This window comes from Centroberyx affinis, unplaced genomic scaffold, assembly GCF_046629955.1.
Source record: "Centroberyx affinis isolate AG114_WGS23_722 - 3 ecotype Tasmania unplaced genomic scaffold, CSIRO-AGI_Caff_v1 ptg004640l_1, whole genome shotgun sequence".
In the NCBI taxonomy this organism is placed as follows: domain Eukaryota; kingdom Metazoa; phylum Chordata; class Actinopteri; order Beryciformes; family Berycidae; genus Centroberyx; species Centroberyx affinis.
In genome coordinates, this window is record NW_027282241.1 from 126,519 (window position 1) to 148,099 (window position 21,581).

The 21,581-nt window shown below is 39.4% G+C and overlaps 1 protein-coding gene across 2 annotated transcripts; it reads left to right on the plus strand.

Moving 5' to 3' along the window:
* The first annotated feature begins 2,932 nt into the window (after positions 1-2,932).
* On the plus strand, positions 2,933-21,560 carry LOC139665637 (monoacylglycerol lipase ABHD2-like). Of its 2 annotated transcripts, none has more exons than XM_071544719.1 (11): positions 2,933-3,068; positions 4,298-4,381; positions 5,328-5,558; positions 6,690-6,865; positions 7,410-7,577; positions 8,985-9,168; positions 10,632-10,724; positions 11,437-11,538; positions 11,761-11,830; positions 12,477-12,561; positions 17,955-21,560. In XM_071544719.1, exons 3-11 carry the CDS (start codon positions 5,338-5,340, stop codon positions 18,179-18,181), a joined length of 1,326 nt encoding a protein of 441 aa, XP_071400820.1. In that variant the 5' UTR covers positions 2,933-3,068; positions 4,298-4,381; positions 5,328-5,337; the 3' UTR covers positions 18,182-21,560. The 2 variants fall into 2 exon arrangements, with proteins under 2 accessions (XP_071400820.1, XP_071400821.1); XM_071544720.1 differs by lacking the exon at positions 2,933-3,068 and adding an exon at positions 3,081-3,237.
* The last annotated feature ends 21 nt before the right edge of the window (positions 21,561-21,581 follow it).

Consider the following 21,581-nt stretch of genomic DNA (forward strand, 5'->3'; position numbering starts at 1 on the left):
TAATTCACTCATGTAGTTTCCTATATAAAATGCACTTTAAGCACCCACATCATCACCATAAACCCAATAAGTTCCTGAAAATGCTTGGGAAAATGTGAAAAAGATGTGGGGAGCAAGAAAACGTAGGGTTTAGAGAATCTGACTCATCCTGTAGCCAGAAGGTCACAGGATTGATCCCTCAAATGTCGATTTTTCCATCATCAGCAATATGTCTTGTTGAAGTGTCCTTCCTCAAGATGTTAAACCTCTACCTGGTTACTATTGGTCACTCTGTAAAAGAGTGTCAGCTAAGTGCCAGAAATGTAATGTCAATGAGCAGGCTTAGAATTAAAGCAAAATGTACAGTAATGAAACTCAGTCCAGGAACAGATCAGAGAGTCATGTGAATAAACCCAGTTGACTTCAAACAGCAGTCAAATGTGGTGAGACTTCACACCGCCGTCCTCTGATGTTCCTCTTCTGTCAAGCTGAGCCTTTTCTCGTGACCGGCCTTCACTAAGACCGAGCCAAAGACCGGATGGAGTTAATTATCACATAATGACGGTTAGATAGCACTTCAATGAGATGGGAGCCTTTTTGATCCTAATCCTTGGTGTGTGGAGTGTAAGAATAATCCTGTAAACTCAACCGTGTGAAGCAGTGGTACATTTAAAGGGGAACACCGCTCAGTTTCAGCTTTGAATTATACAATTATTACAGTATATGACTGGTGTGTACCTGTGAAATTTCACTTCTGTTTTCCCATACACAGAAACAATACAGGAGCAGAGGTAGGCCCACTTAAAGGGGAAATAGCCTACCGATGATTCAAAGCTTTGGGAACAGGTGTGGGTCGGCACCAGTGAACTTTCACTTCTGTCTCCCATCCGGAAACGAGACAGAAGTCACACTCGTGAACAGCAGCTTAGGAAATGGAGTGTGAATGACGGAGCAGGGGAACGTGACAGAGCCTGGGAGGATTTCCCAGCGGATACAGGGAAGGGAAATTTTCTGGCTTGGAACTGACACTGAAGCCACAACAATCCAAAAACTCATTTTGATGTTAAAGTTCAGACAACTATGTATGTTCACATGCTGTAGTTCATTTACAGTGGGGCCGTTGCATTAAATTAAAGTCCTGGTTCTCTGGATTCTAGCTTGGGCAGAGAGATATACATGTTCATAAATATTTATTGGACTGATTGGATGCCATAAGACCAATAAAATAATAGATTTTTTTCTTTAAATGAGTGGCATTTCCTTTTATTCTGATTTTTTTAAAACTTACATTATTAACTTACAGTGTAGGCTACTTACACTTACATTATACTTACATTAGCTTTACAATGGATATTATATATCACATAAACTGTAAGTCCCTATAGGAATTTTCAGGAATATTTTAGTGATACCATAGGATATAAAAAAAAGTATAGTATAATCAAGTATAATAATAGCGCTTATAGGAAGATTATAGGAATATCATAGGAGATACCATTAAATACTAGTAAGTAACACAGACACCCTATGGAAATATTATAGGAATATTATAGTGATGTCTTGTTTGGCACATCTCTGCGGTCTGAACAAATGTTTTGGTGGATGGCGCCTCCTGGTGGTCAAAAATGGGCTTCAAGGAAATCGGATCTGACTGCTCATTACTAAATAACTGAGGTAACTTAGAAAATACTGTAAACATTACTAATTTGTATTGATATGAACGAGACCCACTTGAAACATCTAGATAACCAAGTATGAATATATTAAAGTCATTTCCACCTTCCATACAATAACAAAATATTTTGGATGTACTGAAGAGGTCTAATCTAACATCTAATTTTGGTTACTGAATTTAGGTAGTCTTATGCATGATACTTATAATACAGTAATAACAACAAACACACACATTTAATGCCAGTTGCTGCAGCTTGGAGTATCTCTGATGCACAGATCAAAAGATGTGAAAATCTCTAATGTTCCTATAATATTCGTATAATATTCCTATGATATTCCTATAGGGACTTAAGGAGTGTCTGTGGTATTCCATGTTTATAGTGACCTTATTCTACTTTATTTATTTTTGTCTCCTTTGATATCACTATAATATTCCTAATATTCGTATGATATTCCTATATTATTCCTATAAGGACTAGTAATTTATGGTATTTTTTAATCTCCTTGGTATCACTATATTAGCACTATTCCTATAATATTTATATGATATTCCTATAAAATTCCTATAGGAACTTAAAGAGTGTCTGTGGTACAGTGAGTTTATGTTACCTTATTTTACTTCTCCTGTTGTAAAACTGTAGAAATTTCTTGCCATATTTTTGACCTAGGCTATATCGTGGCTGCCTGATATTTCAAACTTTTCTTTTGTGAAGTATCCTTCTAAAATATTATAGTTCTTATTAATTAATAACGTTCTTTTCCGGTAGGCGGACACGGAGGCATGTGGTCAAATGAAACAGCAACATGTGAATTGCCGTTAGTTTCTCAGATATAGGAAGTAGAGCGCTGTTTGTCATGCTGCCTTCAGGTGCTGTCGGAAATTCCTACTTTCAATTTGAGTGCACATTGGCCTGTCAAAGTGACTTGGGAATTTTTATATGATGCCAGAATTGTGACCTTGCGAGATTTTGGTTGTGATGCATACACAATAATAACTAATAAATATAGACTAGTAAAACATCAGTTACATGCCTGATGCACATTTTCTCCTCTTTACTCTCCCACTACTAGTATTGTTATGCAATTTGATTTCTAAATCAAACAACAACCATTAAAAAAACAACAACACTATAACAGGTTTCATTTTGTTATTACTACCCACCAGAAGCACTTGAATGCGCAACAAGTTGTATTTGTGACCTCCGTTCTCAGAAGTAGGAGCTTATTAGGAGCCCCTGAAGGCATCACGAGCGCCCTGCTGGTCAGTCTCCTGTCATGTAAACAGACGGTGAGGCAGAGAGAGAGAGAGAGAGAGAGAAAGAGAGAAAGAGAGAAAGAGAGAGAGAGAGAGAAGGTCAGCAGCCCGGATGGACCCGGGCCCGGACAGACCGGACTCACAGGCCGACAGCAGAATGGTAGGCCGAGCCGAGTTTGAGTTTAAAAACCTTCAGCTTCACTTCAGTTTCGCTCCCTGCTGGAAACAGTTTCACCTGAAGAAAGAAAGAGAGAAAAACAAACAGAGACGGAGAGCAGGAAGCGACGCCAGGAAGCTCAAACTCTCCGCGACTTCTCTGTAGCTGCGGGGTATTCGTTTCACTTTGTTCTGTTCTTTTCTGTTCTATTCTATCTATTCTATTGTGTTCTTTTCAAGTCAGCGTCTGTTCTGTTCTGTTTAATTCTGTTTGATCGACTGATTATTCTATTGTAGTCAACATCTATTCTGTTCTGTTCTATTGTAGTCAACATCTACTCTATTCTATTCAAGTCAGCATCTATTATATTCTGTTCTATTCTATCTATTCTATTATATTCTGTTCCATTCAAGTCAGCACCTGTTCTATTCTATTGTCTGTTTAATTCTATTTTTGATCAACTGTTTATTCTGTTCTTGTCAACATCTATTCTATTCTATTCTGGTTGATTCTATTTTTAATCAACTGTCTATTCTATTCTAACCATCTATTCTACTCTAGTCTAGTGTAGTCTACTCACCCGTCTATTCTAATCTATTCTATTCTAGTCTAGTCTAGTCTAGTCTACTCACCCATCTATTCTATTCTATTCTATTGTAGTCAACATCTACTCTATTCTATTCAAGTCAGCATCTATTCTATTCTGTTCTATTCTATCTATTCTATTATATTCTGTTTCATTCAAGTCAGGACCTGTTCTATTCTATTGTCTGTTTAATTCTGTTTTTGATCAACTGTTTATTCTATTCTAGTCAACATCTATTCTATTCTATTCTGGTTGATTCTATTTTTAATCACCTGTCTATTCTATTCTAACCACCTATTCCATTCTATTCTATTCTATTCTAGTCTAGTCTAGTCTACTCTACTCACCCATCTATTCAAATCTAATCTATTCTAGTCTAGTCTAGTCTATTCTAGCCTTGTCTACTCACCCGTCTATTCTATTCTATTCTATTCAACCATCAGTGGATACACTGTAGCATGCTGATCTGTATCTTAGTTCTGCATAATAAGTGAAGTGAGTGAGATAGAAGAGCCATGAATGACTGATTTTGCCCCACAGTTGCATGTTTCTATTCTTTTAATATGGTGTTTTATTTTGCAGCTTTAGAGAACAGCAGTGACTGCAGAATGTATTGACAGAATTATTAAAACTGTCTGTTTTCCAGTGCTGAGCATCATCACACTTGGGTTTAAAACTGATCAAGGAGGGACTCTGAACAGCTGCAGTTTCTTTAAAGTGACAAAGCAAGGTGAGTAAAACTCTTCAAACCACTCTGAAGTCATCTGTTGCTCTGTTGCTCTGTTGATCTGTTACTCTGTTGCTCTCATATGAAGCATCCACAAGGGTTTGATCATATCGAAATTCACTATCGATACTTTTGGACTGAAGCAGCAAAATTATATATAAAAATATATATATATAAAAAAGTATTCAGTCTTTCCCCCAGAATTTTATTCTTTGCACGGTGGGAAAGACTTGTAAACTCTACATTGAAACCCAGACTAATGACATTATTTTAGAGTTAGCAGGATCCACCTCACCTATTCAATGGTAGTGAAAAATCTGAGATAGATACCTGTAGATGAAGATGAAGAATGAATTTGAATCAATAAAATGTGAAAAGACAAGAAAATTTCAAGTGTTTTATGTAGCAGTGGTCGGGCAGAAACCTCCATCATATCGACTGTGGACAAAATGACTGGCCGATATCTGATATTCAATAAAAGGCCAGTATCGCCAAACCGATATATCGGCCTAGCTGTAGTATCCTATATTTATTTTTACATTTCAGGAGATTGAATATGTTCAGCAGAGTCATATTATGCTCTAAAGCAGTTATTCTCAACCTTTTTCAGATCGTGGTCCCCTAATTTTGTCTACATTTGGGCCACAATCTGAGAATATTTTTATTGTTAGATATGATTTTGTCCAGAATCCCATGACTATCTGTATCGTAGGTAGAGAGATAACAGAGAAACTATGATCAAAACAGTCATTCTTGTACATTCTCTAATTGTGTTAACTTCTTGTAAACGTAATAAAGTTTAACAATTCATCAGTCTGCTGGGGACGCCCTGGAGCCCCCTCAAGGACCCCTGGTGGTCCCTGGACCCCACGTTGAGAACCACTGCTCTAAAGAACTCAGCTCCTGTGTCATGTGTCTCTGTAAACGCTTCCTAACACACTGTACGCAGGTCCTGTCCCATGTCCACCATGGCCACCCTCGGGGACGGTGACGTCCACACCTTCGGCCCTGAGCTGCCGGCCATGTTTGACGGCATGAAGCTGGCGGCGGTGGCCACCGTCCTGTACGTCATCGTCCGCTGTCTGAACCTGAAGAGTCCCACGGCGCCGCCGGACGTCACCTACCAGGACACGCCGCTCAGCCGCTACCTGCTCAAGTCCTGCCCCATGCTGACCAAAGAGTGAGTGTTTGGTAGTTCCTAGTCCGACTCAAGGCCCAACTTTGATGACTTGTGACTCGACTCTGACTTGAATATTGACGACTCAGACTTGGACTTGGACTTGGGACTCGATCACCTTATACATCAACATGTGAGACAACATTCTATTGCACTAATTTCAAAAATTCGAAAGTTTAACAAGCCAGTTAGTATTAAGGACAAACTGTTATTAGTACGTGATAAACATCAAGTTAACATAAGAATAAGAGATAAAAATCATTATGTACTACCAAAAATAAAAACTGAAATGGGAAGACGGACTTTTATTTTCAGAACTGTTAAATTATGGAATTCATTACAATACCTCACTCAAGAACAGGATATGTGCCAATGTATGTAGGTTATATGTGTGTATGTATGCATGTATGTATATGATATGTGTGTGTCAACAATTATGTGTTGTATTAATATGAATTATTGTATGCTTAAATGTTTTTAATGTGGACTCTTGGAAGATTAGCCAATGGGATAAAAGAGATCCAAATAAAATAAAATAAAATAAAATCAGCTACACATCTTACAACACAACCACTGACAGGATGATGTAATATTAGTAGAAAAGGTAGTGCCAAATGTAAGATATTTAAAAGGACAATTGAGGAAAAGACTGGTCTAGCATGGATTACTTGAACTCAAACTGGTTACTTGGAGTTGGACTACACACTAAATTGCTAGGTATAGTGGGCCACATAGCTCTATTACCTGAAAATGTGAACCTATATCCATCTGGATTCATGCGATCCATTTGGTTAATATGTTTACGTATATGGGAATATGATCCTCTTGTGTTATATAGAAGATATGGAGATGTTGTGGATTATTAATTTAAAAAACTCAGTGAAAGTAGGGAATCTAAGGTAGGGAATCTGAAGCTCGGTGTTTACCCAGCCATCTCAGCTGGCAGGCAGCAGTTAAATGATGCAGGCGGCCTGTAGACCTGTATAGTCTTCTGCCGCCTCCTGGGGTCGGAGTGTGTGTGTGTGTGTGTGTCTGTCTGCAGGGTGATAATCTTGGCCAAGACTGTAATGAAACCTCTTCAGGGTTAGAGGTTAAAGCTGCGTTATGTAAGACGGAGCTTGTCCTTCTCTGTAGATACATTCCTCCCTTGCTGTGGGGGAAGAGCGGCCACCTCCAGACGGCTCTGTACGGCAAGATGGGGCGCATCAACACTCCAACGCCCTCCGGCATCCGCAACTTCCTGCCCATGCAGGACGGGGCCACGGCGACCTTTGACCTCTTCGAAGCACTTGGGGACCACAGCACAGGGGGTGAGAGACTGTTTTTTGGGGTTTTTTTCTGACAAAAACAGACACTTTACCACTCATATGGGACCAGATTTCATTAAGAAAATCCACTGTTGTCTTTCAGGAGTTGGTTTCACCACATTTTAAACTGTATAGCTCTACAGTAACATCACATTAATTCAAGCCAATTCAATGGCTAGTGCAGCTATAGGGACTTGTCTTCCAACATGTTATCTGTTGCCAATATCTACTGATCTTCTGTCTTTTAAAGCTTGTTTTTCACTGAAGACAGCACTTATTCATGTTCTCTCCTAAGTTTCATGTGTTTGTTTATATCATAAGTGCATCAAGTAGCGAGCAACCGATACCATACACAGAGAGAAAGACCACTAATGAAATCCCCAGAGGGAAAATGCCATGGATTTCAGCAGCCAATTAACTAGACACACACACACACACACACACACACACACACACACACACAGAAGCTTGCATGACATCCACATTTCCCCACAGTGACTCCCTGTTTTGTGTGTATGTGTGTGTATGCCTATGTGTTGCCATGCAGACGACATCACCATGGTAATCTGCCCCGGGATCGGTAACCATAGCGAGAAGAACTACATCCGGACCTTCGTGGATCACTCCCAGCGGCAGGGCTACCGCTGTGCCGTGCTGAACCACCTGGGCGCTCTGCCCAACATAGAGCTCACCTCGCCGCGCATGTTCACCTACGGTAAGGAGGGAATACCGCCGGCTGTTTATAATTAAGGGTGCTACCACACCTGCAGCTTGTTTTCTTTGGTTCAAACCATAGGGGAAAAGTTTACTTTCATTTTTTGGTTCGTTTGGGGTCACATTGCCTAATTAGAAGCGAACCAGGGCTTGTAAACAAAAGTCACATGAACCGACAAGCAGCTTGTTGGACAGAGTCTTGGTAACCTGTCATCCCACTGGGTTACAGATTTTGGCGCAGGGGAGAGTCAAAACAAATCTGATTCCAGTCCCTGTAACTTTAGCTAAGCATGTTGGACTTTAGAGCTGCAACGATTAATCTATTCATTGATTAGTTGTGAACTATTAAATTAATCACCAACTATTTTGATAATCGATTCATCGGTTTGAGTAATTTTTTAAGAAAAATAAGTCAAAATTCTCTGATTCCAGCTTCTTAAATGTGAATATTTTCTGTTTTTTTTACTCCTCTATGACAGTAAACTGAATATCTTTGGGTTGTGGACAAAACAAGACATTTGAGGACGTCATCTTGGGCTTTTGGAAACACTGATCGACATTTTTCACCATTTTCTGACATTTTATAGACCAAACAACTAATCGATTAATCGAGAAAATAATCGACAGATTAATCGACAATGAAAATAATCGTTAGTTGCAGCCCTATTGGACTTGTCTCTTTGCTGTAATTTAATATGTTGAAAAGGGATTTCGCCTCATCTTTACTCCAAGTTTAAAGTTCTAAAAGTTCATGTTGTTACTGTATGTTAGGCTTTCCAAGTATGAGTAATTGCTGGCTATCAGTCAATATCCATCTCTTTGTACCCATAAAACCTAGTGTTTTGTGGTAATTTTCTGTAATTGGTTCAGATTACATTCTCACACCTAATGAGCTGGACTGCAGTTCACTTGTAAAAGGACCAAGACTTCAGGTCTTCAGGTAGTCTTGGTGCGGTTATTTGGTGTCACCTGAGTTCAAATATTCTCAACTGCCCAAACAGACCAAACTGAAGGAGTTTGAGGAAATTGCTCTAAACATGCTTGCGTGTTATTTTGATTTTGTTTGTTGTTTTTTATTTGACACATGTTTTTATGAAACATTTATTAAAGCCAGTACAGCAGCTGATATTTTGACTGTAGGTCAATTTCAGTAGTGTGTTGTGTGGAAAATTAAAGAGGAAACATAAGTTAAAGGACAGTGACTTGAAGGTTTTCATTGTAAGGGGTGGCTGTATCAAAAATTAAAAGACATGTATTTAGGTTATACGCCAAAGAAATCCCATTGTATCAAATAATTTGGCACACATGCATGTTCCAGCTGCTTAGCCTTCATCAGAGTACGTCTTCAGTCAAAAGTTGCATATTTATCAGTATTGCACAGCTGTGAAACTGTCTCTCTTCCATCCAGGTTGTACGTGGGAGTTTGCAGCCATGGTGGGCTACATCAAGCGGGCCTTCCCCCAGACGATGCTGGTGGTGGTGGGCTTCAGTCTGGGGGGAAACATCGTGTGTAAGTTCCTGGGTGAGAACCGATCCAACCAGGACCGAGTGATCTGCTGCGTCAGCGTCTGCCAGGGATACAGCGCTCTCAGGTTGGTAGAACGAGGGCTGGGTATGTTTGGAAAGTTTTGGATAGGGATGCTGGTTCTTAAACAATACTTTTGGTGACACATTTCTTTGTTGAATGAAAGCGCATTATAAAAGTTAATTACTTAGTAGTAGTACATGCATGAATGGCATGAATCTAGACTTGCTGGCTCAGTTGGCCGGGGTTCAAATCTGGCGTGGGACCTTTGTTTTATGTCATCATCCTTTTTTCTTCCCATTTTTCCACTTTACTTCCTCTCTACTGTCAACGGTTCCCTAACACAGTATTGCCAAAAATAATCTAAAGAAAAAGAATTAGATGAATTTCTGATAAACCAGAAGAAAACGTGGATTTTATGACAAGAATCAGCCCTCCTTGAAGCTTTTCAATCTCTTGTAATCATCTTAAAATTGATACTCATGGCAAAAACTGGTACGGCACAGTGCAACAAAATTGCTCCTGCACTGAATGGAGGAATACTGTGTGTCTTTAGTCTTTCAGTGGGCTACAATTGATGAAGTATGAAAGAAAATTTAGTATCAATATTACTAATATTCTGCATAAAGGTTCCTGTTTGCCAATAGATCTGTAGTCCACATCAGTGGTTTCTCCTACCGTAGTGTGGTTCCGTGTGTGTGTGTATGTGTGTGTGTGTGTGTGTGTGTGTGTGTGTGTGTGTGTGTGTGTGTGTGTGTGTGTTAGGAATTCTATCTGGCTTGCGCTGCAGTCTAATTGTTCATTCAGATGTAGGCCAAAGTCAAGGCTGAACTGCTCTCTGGTTTCCTTTGTGTGTAACAACAACATCAGTACACACGTCATGGCTTCCACAGACTTCACTGCACCTTGTGTGTGTGCGTGCGTGTGCGAGTATGTGTATGTGTGTGTGTGTGTGTGTGTGTCTGTGTGTGTGTACTGTACAAATAAAGAGAAGTGCACACAAGGCCATATACAGGCTGTCAGCACATGTGCTTGTTAGTTGTTCACACAAATCAGGTCTTCATTAATTTTCAACCAAGGAACTTAAACCAGGTGAACACCACAAGGGTTTAGAGTGAAAGAGGCATAAGTGACATTTTCCTAATTTTATAGCAGAGCAAAAACAAAACTTTAATTGATTGCATCAGATATTCTGCAAAAAAGCTAGTAAATGCAGTTACCGCCTTTTTGCACCAAATTTAATCTGGGGTTTGGGTGTTGAACACATGAGTCTTTTGGATTTTCCTCTTTATTTTAATTTTATTTATAATTACAAATGTTCTTTTGACCATAAGATAGAGCTCAACAAGAGCTTTCTAATGACATATGATGCTTATTTCTGGCCAAAATGTCACTTACACCCCTCTTGCACCAAATCCTTGATTATCCCAACTGTACACATATACATTACAAATGCATTTTATATCCAAAGTGCAAGTAAGTGCAAGTGTGTATGTATGTGTGCATGTGTGTGTGTGTGTGTGTGTGTAGAGCCCAGGAAACCTTCCTTCAGTGGGACCAGTGTCGGAGGCTGTACAACTTCCTGATGGCAGACAACATGAAGAAGCTCATCCTGTCACACAGGTGGAGACACACCACCAACACACAGCATTATGTCATCTAAAGTGTTGCTATAAGCACTTTGTAACTGTTTTGAAAAGTGCTATATAAATAAACATTAAAGTAACTAGTAAATTAAACTATCTTCTAGGGTCAGTTTTACTTTGATACCAGCAATCATTTTGCACTGACAGGTAATATATTTTTCATTTGATGGATATATGAAACTCTTCAAATGAAACTTAATAGAGAAAAGCCTCTACATCATTTTGAATTCTGGTGTCTATGTCAGACAGCAACAAAACGCAGCTTGAGTCTTGCAAATCTCTCTTTGAGATGTATGTAGCTTATCGAGGCAGCTTAAATTGTTTGTAGTCCGTAGATGATCAGTGGGTTGCTATGGCAACAATGTAACACGGCAAGATAAACATCCACAGGAGGAAGCGGTGCTTTCCTATTATTGTGCAATCTGCCTAGAGATGAGAAATTTATTTTGGCATTTTACTAGTCACTAGCCAAATGCTGGTGAATTGTGGCTGTAACTAAAGTTTATTTACTCTATCAACCAGCCATCATTTAGAGGTTTTGCTCTATTCTAAAAAGTTAGTTAGTTGGTAAAATGGTGAGAGTGGCAGGGGAGTTGTAGGGTTTACTAGTCACTGTCACCAGTGGACAAAAAAGTTAGTCTCCTGTCCTGATCTATGTCATTAAATGTCTGTATCGTTTTGTTCACCAGGGGCAGTTTGTTTGGCATGAACTCCAGCAAGATGGAGGATGCGGACCTGAGCAGACTGTACACAGCCACTTCTCTAATGCAGATCGATGACAGCATCATGAGGTCAAATTTTTTCTTTTATTTTATTTAACAAGACTGCTTGTGGCCCTTCACATTCATCAATGGTTATCTCAGTTACATTTTACATTGTAGGCATTTAGCTGAAAGTCAGTGACTTCAGTGAGTTCAGTGTCTCGCTCAAACACTCCTCAACAGGACACACTGCTGTTGCGTGCCTGTACTTGGTGCTGCATCACTCATGTTCTAACATGATTTGTATTGCAGAAAATTCCATGGCTACAGCTCTTTGAAAGAGTACTATGAGAAGGACAGCTGTGTACAGTACATCCACAACGTGAGTGAGAAGCCTCCAGTGTTCAGATATTGATTACAGCAGACAGGATGGTGACATTTAGTAGGATGGTGTCAGTGAATATTAATACTAATATTAGTACTACAACAACTAGTACTATTACTACTATTACTACTATTACTACTACTGCTACTGCTACTACTGCTGCTATGACTAGTAATAGTGCTGGTGCTACTGCTACTACTACTACTAGTATTACTGTTGTTGCTACTACTACTACTACTGCTACTACTGCTACTACTACCATTACTGCTACTACTACTACTACCACTGCTACTACTACTACTACTACTACTACTACTACTACTACTACTATTACTGCTACTACTACTACCACTGCTACTACTACTACTACTACTACTACTGCTACTACTACTATTACTGCTACTACTGCTACTACTACTGCTACTACTACTACCACCGCTACTACTACTACTACTACTACTACTACTACTACTGCTACTGCTGCTACTACTGCTACTACCACTACCACTGCTACTACTACTTCTACTACTGCTACTAATAATAATATAATAATAATAACTAAAGTAAACAACAACACAACAGGGCATTAGGCCCTCCAAAGCCGTTGACAGAGTAAATGTGAGTCATGTTGTTGCTCTCCCAGGTCACGGTGCCTCTCCTGCTGGTAAACTCCTCAGATGATCCTCTGGTTCATCAGTCACTGCTGGCGATCCCACGCTCACTCGCAGGTTTGCCTCTACAGCTTCATTTCATTTATCTATAGCTGCTATTGATTAGTTCTCAATGAATCTGAAGTATTTTGGGTGTTACTGATGGTGTTGTGAGCTATGATATGTTGGATTATAAAAAACAAATTCAGCTACACTTGGAGGTGATGGGATGTTCGCAAAAATACTCTTTTTATGGATCTTAAATACCTTTTCAAAATGACCGCCTTAGTGGACTTAGACCAATCAGAAAATAGGTCACATGTCAGAGGAGTCAACAATGAAGCTTTAAACCTACTGCATGCGGGCCACACATAATAAAACATTACAACATTACTACATACATGAATAATTAAAGACAAGCATTAGAACCCATGAAAACTCATTCACATTAAAATCTTCATTCATATCAATAGGGTGCAGACTTTTAAGATTAAAAATCCAAAATGCTTCTCTCCTCCTCTACCTGTTTATTTATGCAGGATCAGGTGAACTAAATCCTTGCAGATAGGTTGAGACAACTTATATTTTGTGTGTAGGCCCTATCCATTTCCTAGAGGAAGATGAATACTTTATTTCAACATCATTAACTCAGTTACACAACTCACACCAGTCCAGACCGGGTGAACCGCTTGTCCCTTCTTCTCTCTCCTTCTCTGCTGGACTCAGACTCCTAAGTGTTGATAAAGTCTTGTGGGAGTTATCTGCTCAGCGGCACCCTGACCAGACAGTCTTGTTGAATTTTTCAGGGCCATGCGATCCCCCTGTGCTGTGGGATTATTTATAGGTGTGTGTGTGTGTGTGTGTGTGTGTGTGTGTGTGTGTGTGTGTGTTTGTGGCCATGCGCCACTGCCTTCTCCCTCAGTGTCTGTATAGGTCACTAGCATTGGCCCTTGTGTGTGTAAATCAGCATTACTAGGCCTTGTGGGGGAAAATGTGACTTAGACCAGTGGTTCTCAACGTGGGGTCCGGGGACCACCAGGGGTCCTTGAGGGGGTTCCAAGGGGTCCCCAGCAAATTGATGAATTGTTAAACTTCACCATTATATCATTTACAAGAAGTTAACACAATTAGAGAATGTAGAGGAATGACTGTTTTGATCGTAGTTTCTCTGTTATCTCTCTACCTACAATACAGATAGTCAAGGAATTCTGGCCAAAATCATATCTAACAATAAAAATATTCTCAGATTTGGGTCCAAGAGACAAAATCTCATTAAATGGGGGTCCATGGCTCTAATGTGGACTAAATTAGGGCTCCTTGATATGAAAAAGGTTGAGAAGCGTCGACTTAGACCTTCACCACTGAAATCCTAAACTTGCTCTTTGGTGGAAGGAAACATACTGTTTTATTTCCTCTTATTTTTTTCTTTCATTACTCACTGTAATTCCATTGAAATCATTTATATAATGTCCATATTGAGTTTATTTGATAATTCAAAACATTATATATCGCTGTTGTTGTGTGAAAACCTTGTCACTCCAATTTTGATGATTTTCATGTTTTCACTTCAAATGAAGGATTGCATGGCTCCTCTGTGGGTTGAGAAAAAGACCTCACAAGTTTATCAAACTCTTTCAAAGCCCATTGGATAACGCCAAAAAAAATGAATTGTCATGGAACTAAAAACAAGTTTTTATTAGTTCCTGAAAAATTGACATTTTGGAGATGCAAGTTTTTCACCCAACGACAACATGCAATATTCTGCTCACCACTTGAGAAAAACAATGGATATGTACCTCTGAAAAGAAGGATTGTATAAATCAATGTGAACTTAATTAACCTCAAAAATACACTTCACTGCATAGTGATAGCCCAATAAATAGATGTTTTAATTTAGCCCCTCAGTAGCTGCAGCCAAAATTGGTTCATTCTATTTCAGTTGAGAATGTGAAACACATTAAAGGAAAACTACGACCCTGATTATTATAGTACGGTAACAGTTGTCCAGCAGTTAATGGCCAGAGTTTAATATGGATTAAAAAAACATCTAGGGGCTGAAAATCTTCCTGTGGTTTATGCAAGTGTGTCACAACAACACACTTCTGTTTTTTGAATTATTACTCTCCTCCAAGTCACTAATTTTATAAACACTGACAACAAAATGGCTCCCTTTGCACTATACTGTTTCACACAAGAAAATGATAAAGATTCTGTTAGGTCTAAGCTAATAAATGGACATTTTAAAAGCTAACAACAACCCATATGTATGTGTGTAGGTATGTGATAGTGGCTGTCAATTCACTTTCAATTCAGTCAATTCAGCAAGTGACCATAAAAAGGTTCCTATATGGAGTCTATATAGAAATTATTTAAGAATGACGGCTCTTCCATTATTATGTGATTTGCTGTTTAAATTTCTGAATTGAAGGTTGACGTCTTTGCACAGTAAAAAGGTCATTACTGTGTGTGTGTGTGTGTGTGTGTGTGTGTGTGTGTGTGTGTGTGTGTGTGTGTGTGTGTGTGTGTGTTGGAGGATTCAGAAACCCGACTGATGGCACCAGCTGCCTTGGTGCACGTAACTCTTCACTACACATTTCCTAACCAGCCACTCTGCTGCTCTCCATATGGACCAGTCGCTCTCTTCCCCACTAACCTACTTTACCCACACACACACACACACACACACACACACACACACATACACACACATACACATATATACACACACACACACACACACATGCATACACACAGATGGCTAACCTGATCTGGGCAGGGCAGCGGCAGGCTGGGTCTTGAAGTACAGCATGACTGATGGTTTGCCAAATGGCCACTGAAGCTAAAGGCAGCCGGTTTCAGTTTGGCATGAAACTCTGGGTGTGGCTGACAGAGATCCTGGTCCAGGCAGACCTGACTTGATGCACCAAAACTCACATTTTTGGAGAGTTTCAAAGCATGATCATAATGGCTTTGATTTGAGTTTTGTTTATAGCAGGGTTTTTTTTTTATTTGTAATACAAAGGATGCCCAAATCAATACGCTTTAGACCAGTGGTTCTCAAACGTGGCCTTCAGGACTCAGAGCCCTGCTGGTTTTCATTCCAGCTATCTAATCAGGGACCTGATTTATACCTGGGATAGCAGGTGAATGCAATTGGACAGAAAACCAGCAGGGTTCTGGGCTCTGAGGACCAGGACCAGAGAACCATTGCTTCAGACTACAAACCCCCGTTTCATAAACGTTGTTGACAGCGGGGGCATAACTCAGATCAGAAGAGTCATTATTTTACATGATCTCACTCTCCATGCAACCTAAGGATTTGCACTTCTTGTTTGTGTACAAGTTCATAAGTCATTGTCTTTATATCTGAATATCTACAGATATTTATAAAAAATGATATTTAGCTTCTCAAATATGTATGAATTCACGTTACTTGCCTTTTGGTAGGGAGATCATCTGAACAAAATTGCAGCAAAAGACCTGAAATCACGTTGGAGAGTGTGTGTCCAGACCAGTTCCTTTTTACCAGAATGATAAACATCTTTACACATAAATATTTATCAGTGCTCAGGATGTGATGTAACTTCCCCTTCTGCTCATGTAGAAACCTGGCTTGGATGTTAGGGGAGACAGTTTATTGTCCCACACAGGTCACTGTAGTTCACTGACAGCTTCTCATAAACACGTAACTTGTGATTTGTTTTGTTTGTCATCTGTGATGACGACAGCTTAGGTCTGTGTGAAATGTGTGTGAATGTGACGGCAGTGTGTGAGGTCCAAAAAGGTGCCCACTAAATTTGACATTGGACTGAGTATAGTGATTTGGAGCAATTTTGGTGTGTGTGTGTGTGTGTTTCAAGGTTATTATAGTTTTGCATGTTTCATTAGTTTTTATTTTTATTTCATTTTGACTTTTTGTTTTCAATTTCAGTTTAGTTTTAGTTAGTTTTTAAAGCGGGTTTGCTAGTTTAGTTTAGTTTTTATTTTTTGAAAATGCTTAGTTTTAGTTTAGTTTTTATTAGTTTAGTGTTAGTTTTAGTCTTTTTTATAATATGGGGTATTTGTCAGGGGCGAGATTCAAAAATTCAAAATACTAGGCTTATGTATGAAATAAATTGAAAAAAAATGAAAGAAATGAAATAAAGACGAAAACTAAAGACATTTTCTCTATAATTTTATTTTATTTTAGTTAGTTTTGTAAACACACAGTATAGTTTCAGTTATCGTTTTTTTGTAAAGCCTCGTTTTTATTTGTATTTCAGTTAACAAAAATGTTTTTTCACACCTAGTTTTTGTTATTTTGTTAGTTTTCATTAACGATAATAACCTTGGTGTGTTTGTGTATTTCTGTGTGAAGCTGTGTGTGTATGGGTAGGGAAAATTAAAATGTGTGTTTACATAAAAATGCTAAGAAGTGTGTGAGTGGAGAGTGTAGAATGACAGAAAGGGAAAGCAGCATGGCGTCGTGTTTCTGTGAGGAAAGCCAGCGTCCTGACCGCTGACCAGCGAGCCACCGAGCCGCTCTAACGATACCTCCACCTTCAGAGCAGGGGAACCTAATTAATTACTTCTGCACCGACAGGATCAGGGTGCGTTTAATTACTAAAGGCGGTGGAGGTGCTCAACCCAAAAATCACAGGGACACGGTCAGGTGCACAAGGCTTGGAAACTTCCAAAACCTGGAAGGATGGCCAGGAGGGGAAAATGAGTCACAACAAACATGTTCCAGTTATACAGCCTTCATCAGCTGTTTAGCCGAAAAGCATTCACTGTCACTGCTGATTCATTTTTCAAGATATTCATCCTTGGAAACTTGGAAAATGGAGTCAGAATCACTTGCCAAATACAAAAACATGAACATGAACTCCACCCACAACATTTTAACACTGTTAAAAAAAACACAGCTCTGATGTACCTTGCATTTCTGGGTATTTTTCTTACTCCAGCAGATGATTTGCCAAATGTAGATTATTTGACATGTCATCAAGATATTACCAGCAGCTACAATGATAGCAGAAAATGTCACTGAAAAATCACTGTTGCTCTAGGAATGCAACAAGTTCCCGTTCTCTGAGGGTTGTTGAAAGGCATTCTGGGAAATGTAGGAAATCACTAATTGAAGTAGAATCAGGCAAAAGAGTTTGAGGGAAAGTGGGTACATCAAAAAAGTAAATTACAACACTTCATCAAAAAAGAACTCCTGGAATGCATTGAACATCATAAATACAAAACAGTGTAAGAGTATCTGAGGGTGGATTTTTCCTTTAAATTCACATTTACTGGGATGGATGGGCTCGTATAGAATTTGATATGATTCCTGTTCATATTGTACTGTTGAGAAAAAAAAACGCTCACAAAACGATCCTCCTCTCTCTCTCTCTCTCTCTCTCTCTCTCTCTCTCTCTCTCTCTCTCTCTCTCTCTCTCTCTCTCTCTCTCTCTCTCTCTCTCTCTCTCTGTCTGCCGCTCCAGAGAAGAAGCCCAACGTGATTTTTGCCCTGACCCAACATGGAGGCCACCTGGGCTTCTTCGAGGGGGCGGTGCTGTTCCCCCACCCGCTCACCTGGATGGACAAGGTCATAGTCGACTACGCCGACGCCATCTGTCTGTGGGAGAAGAACCGGCCGCCCTGCCGGAGGACCGGCCGCCACCACACACACTCCTGCCTGCAGAGCACAGGCGCAACGCCAAGTGTGTAAGACACACACACACACACACGGTACATACAAGTACATGTGTGTTGGAGGAAACACCTGGAGAGAAAACTATGAATCAACACACACACATGCATACACGCTTCTCTCTTCTTCTGCTCTACCTCATCCTCTTTTGTCTTTTGCCTACTAAGAAACTGCCTTACTGTCCCTTAATGCAGTGGTTCTCAACGTGGGGTCCAGGGACCACCAGGGGTCCTTGAGGGGGTTCCAGGGGGTCTCCAGCAAATGTGGAAGAACAACTGTTTTGATCATAGCTTCACTGTTATCTCTCTACCTACAATACAGATAGCCTTAAAAATTCTGGACAAAATCATATCTAACAGTAAAAATATTCTCAGATTTGGGTCCGAGAGACAAAATCTCATCAAATGGGGGTCTGTGGCTCTAATGTGGACTAAATTAGGGGTCCTTGATATGAAAAAGGTTGAGAATCACTGCCTTAATATCTGTCACACACAGTCCATTTGGAAAAGAGTAAAGCATACACAAACCGAGGAGGTAAAATAAACAAACTGAGGCTGACCTGATGGCACATGCAGTAAAAGTGGCCTTTTAATTTCACAGTTCATGCCTGTGCTGTCGAAAGTCATTCTGGGAAATGTAGGATAATCATGAACTGAAGTAGAGGTAGAAGAGGCAGGTTGAGGGAAAGTGGGTTCACCAAAAAAAGTAAATTACAACACTTAATTGCAAAATAACTCCTGGAATACACTGAACATCACAAATTAATGATATGTGACAGTGTAAGAGGATCAGAGGGATTTTTCCTTTCACTTTTGCCATGATGTCATGCTCGCCCCCTGCTGGTTATTGGCAGCTGTTGCTTCTTCAGTCTGTAACATAAATTGGGTAAAATGGGTTGAATGGGATGAGAAACAGTTTTTCCCTGTTTCTCTCCATCAGTGTCTGAATGGCACTTGCACTGTTCTACAGTAGGCTGATTTAGCTTGTTGCTGTGTGTCATGTTTTATGTGTCTCCCACTGGAAACTGCAAGGGTCATTGGACATTATTATTAAATCACTGAAAATGGGAAAATTCAGCTTAGTGAAGTGGAAAAGACACATTATTTTAAAACCAAAGCATTTTTGGTATTCAGCACTGGAGCCTTAACGAGGATGATGGAAGCTATGACAGTGAAACACATTTAAAATAATATGTGTGTTTTGTTTTTTGTTTTTTTCCCATTTTAGTTCACTTCTCGATTTAAGTGCCTTAATAGAACTGCGAATGTGCAACAGATTTGGGTTTCCAGTTCAACTTGAATCACTGAGCTGAAACTGATGAGTGACATAGACATTAGATGTTATGATTTGATCTTTACAGGAGCGATCACCAGCGTTTAATGTAAACATGACATCTTCCCTCTTCTGTGCAAGTCAAACTCTTTGAATGTCCTAATATATTTCACATGTTTTATTATTTGATATGATGCTATCTTATTTCTTATTTCTACTAAGAGGATTTGTGTTGCTATATTGAGGGGAAAAAAATCACACTGCTGTTCATAAACCAGTTTGGTTTGTGTTTGTATGGTGCAGCATCATGTTGCTGGCTTTGACTTTTTCTAACTTTCCCTCACTGTATTTTCCATGGTGCACAGTGGACCATCAGCCTGTTGTGTTACTATTTAACTTCACGACAGGAGAATCAGGGCTTCAGATGTATGTTGAGAGTGATAAAACACAAAGAAGAAGTGAAATTTTAAAAATCCAAAGGAGCTTTCCAGTGATAATCCCATCCTCTCCACTGAGTCATTGAAGGGAAATATGGAGGCTTAATGTAAACCAGGGCTAACACTTTGCTCATAACAGTCTCCTATTCTAGGTCAGCTTGTCCCACTCCATGAATTGCTCCACAGTCATTAACAGGCCAGCAGGTAACAGCCGTTGTTATTGTGCCTCCTGCTATAGGATGAGAATGGTCAGGTGGTTTAATTTCCTAAATGCTGCTGCTAACATTGATTAATACCATACAGATGTTCCATGCATAGTGTGGAAAAATACCTGACTCTATAATCCACAGCATAAGGTACCGAGAAAAGTGGATGGGATTCAGTCTGTGTCTTCTTAATGAGGCTGAAAGGCTGTTCAGGACAAACCAGGGTCAAACAGTGTTTTCAAATACTGAACATGGTTTCAAAAGCAAGGAGAGAAGAGAGCGCTACTGTGACATGCAGTATGTATATAAAATTAAATATGCAAGTAATGATTGTAAGGTGCTCCTTCACAGTGGGTTTTCAATGGAATCAGAAAAAAACAATTGGACCAATGCACTCTTCATTTTTTAATAAAAATAGATTTATTAAACTGCCGTTGTTCTGTTCAATGTTTAGGGATTTAGAAAGACCGCTGCATTGTGGCCACATGTGACTCCCTGATAAAGACATGTGGCTTAAACACAGCAGAGGATTTATTTTAAAAAACAAACAAACATTAAATAGAACAATGCCTGACATTTTTGACAAGTGACTAAGGTTTTGTGGGGGTTTCTTTAGTTTTATGCCACTGAGGGCCACATACCTTATGGGTGGAGTTTACCACATAAGACAATACAATGACTGTCAGAGAGTTTAGACAATCACAGAAAAGGTTCCTAAATTCACATTAATATACTTTCTTAAGGGTGTTTTCCGATGATTAACAACTAATCAGACACTACCAGTGCACTTCACTCCACCCAGCTGGTACTCAGCAGATTAAAACAAGCACTAACATTATTTGCTTACCATTATTTGACCCAAGACTGGTTCAGGATTTTTACATCCCAGTCCCATTGATAACTCACCTCCTTTCATCCAAAAAGATTTGGTGCTAATGTTTTGTTTTTTTAGTGATTGACTGTCTGTCAGCAGTGCTAGTGTAAAATAATGAAGAGCAAAACCATAATAAGACTAAAAAACATGTAATATAATTGTTTGGGGCTTACTTGCATGCACATTTAAGAGAGATGGTTTTGCTCCCAATTGACTTGCACTAGCATTGTTAATAAATCCCAACTGGGGACTTTTGTCAATTCTTCACAAATGTCACTGATGTCAAAACCTTTTTACGTGTCCTAAAACGCCAGCTAGCTTGTCATTATTAAAAATAAAAAGGACCTCAATCTGCTCTTGAAAAGCCCAATTCAACTTCCACCAGCACCATCACTGCCTCTCCATGTGCAATATGTACTGTACCTCTGCTGTTTGCCTTTACTTTACTGTTTACAGTCCCTGCTGTACTGTATAGATTATTTCACTGCACTATAATATCAGCATATTGGTGTGACATTTATAGTCTAATCATAATGTGCTTTGTTTTGATGTGCTACACATTACAGCCATGAATAATAAATTTGGTTTGGATTAATCCATTAATAAATCATTTTCAGGTATCTGTGTCT

What these genes read in the sequence shown, in the direction of transcription:
- LOC139665637 (XM_071544719.1), top strand. Translation starts at nt 5,338, where the DNA reads ATGTCCACCATGGCCACCCTCGGGGACGGTGACGTCCACACCTTCGGC. An exon ending in GCCGCGCATGTTCACCTACG is followed by an intron (nt 7,578 to 8,984) that starts GTAAGGAGGGAA and finishes TCTTCCATCCAG; the next exon opens with GTTGTACGTGGGAGTTTGCA. An exon ending in CAGGGATACAGCGCTCTCAG is followed by an intron (nt 9,169 to 10,631) that starts GTTGGTAGAACG and finishes GTGTGTGTGTAG; the next exon opens with AGCCCAGGAAACCTTCCTTC.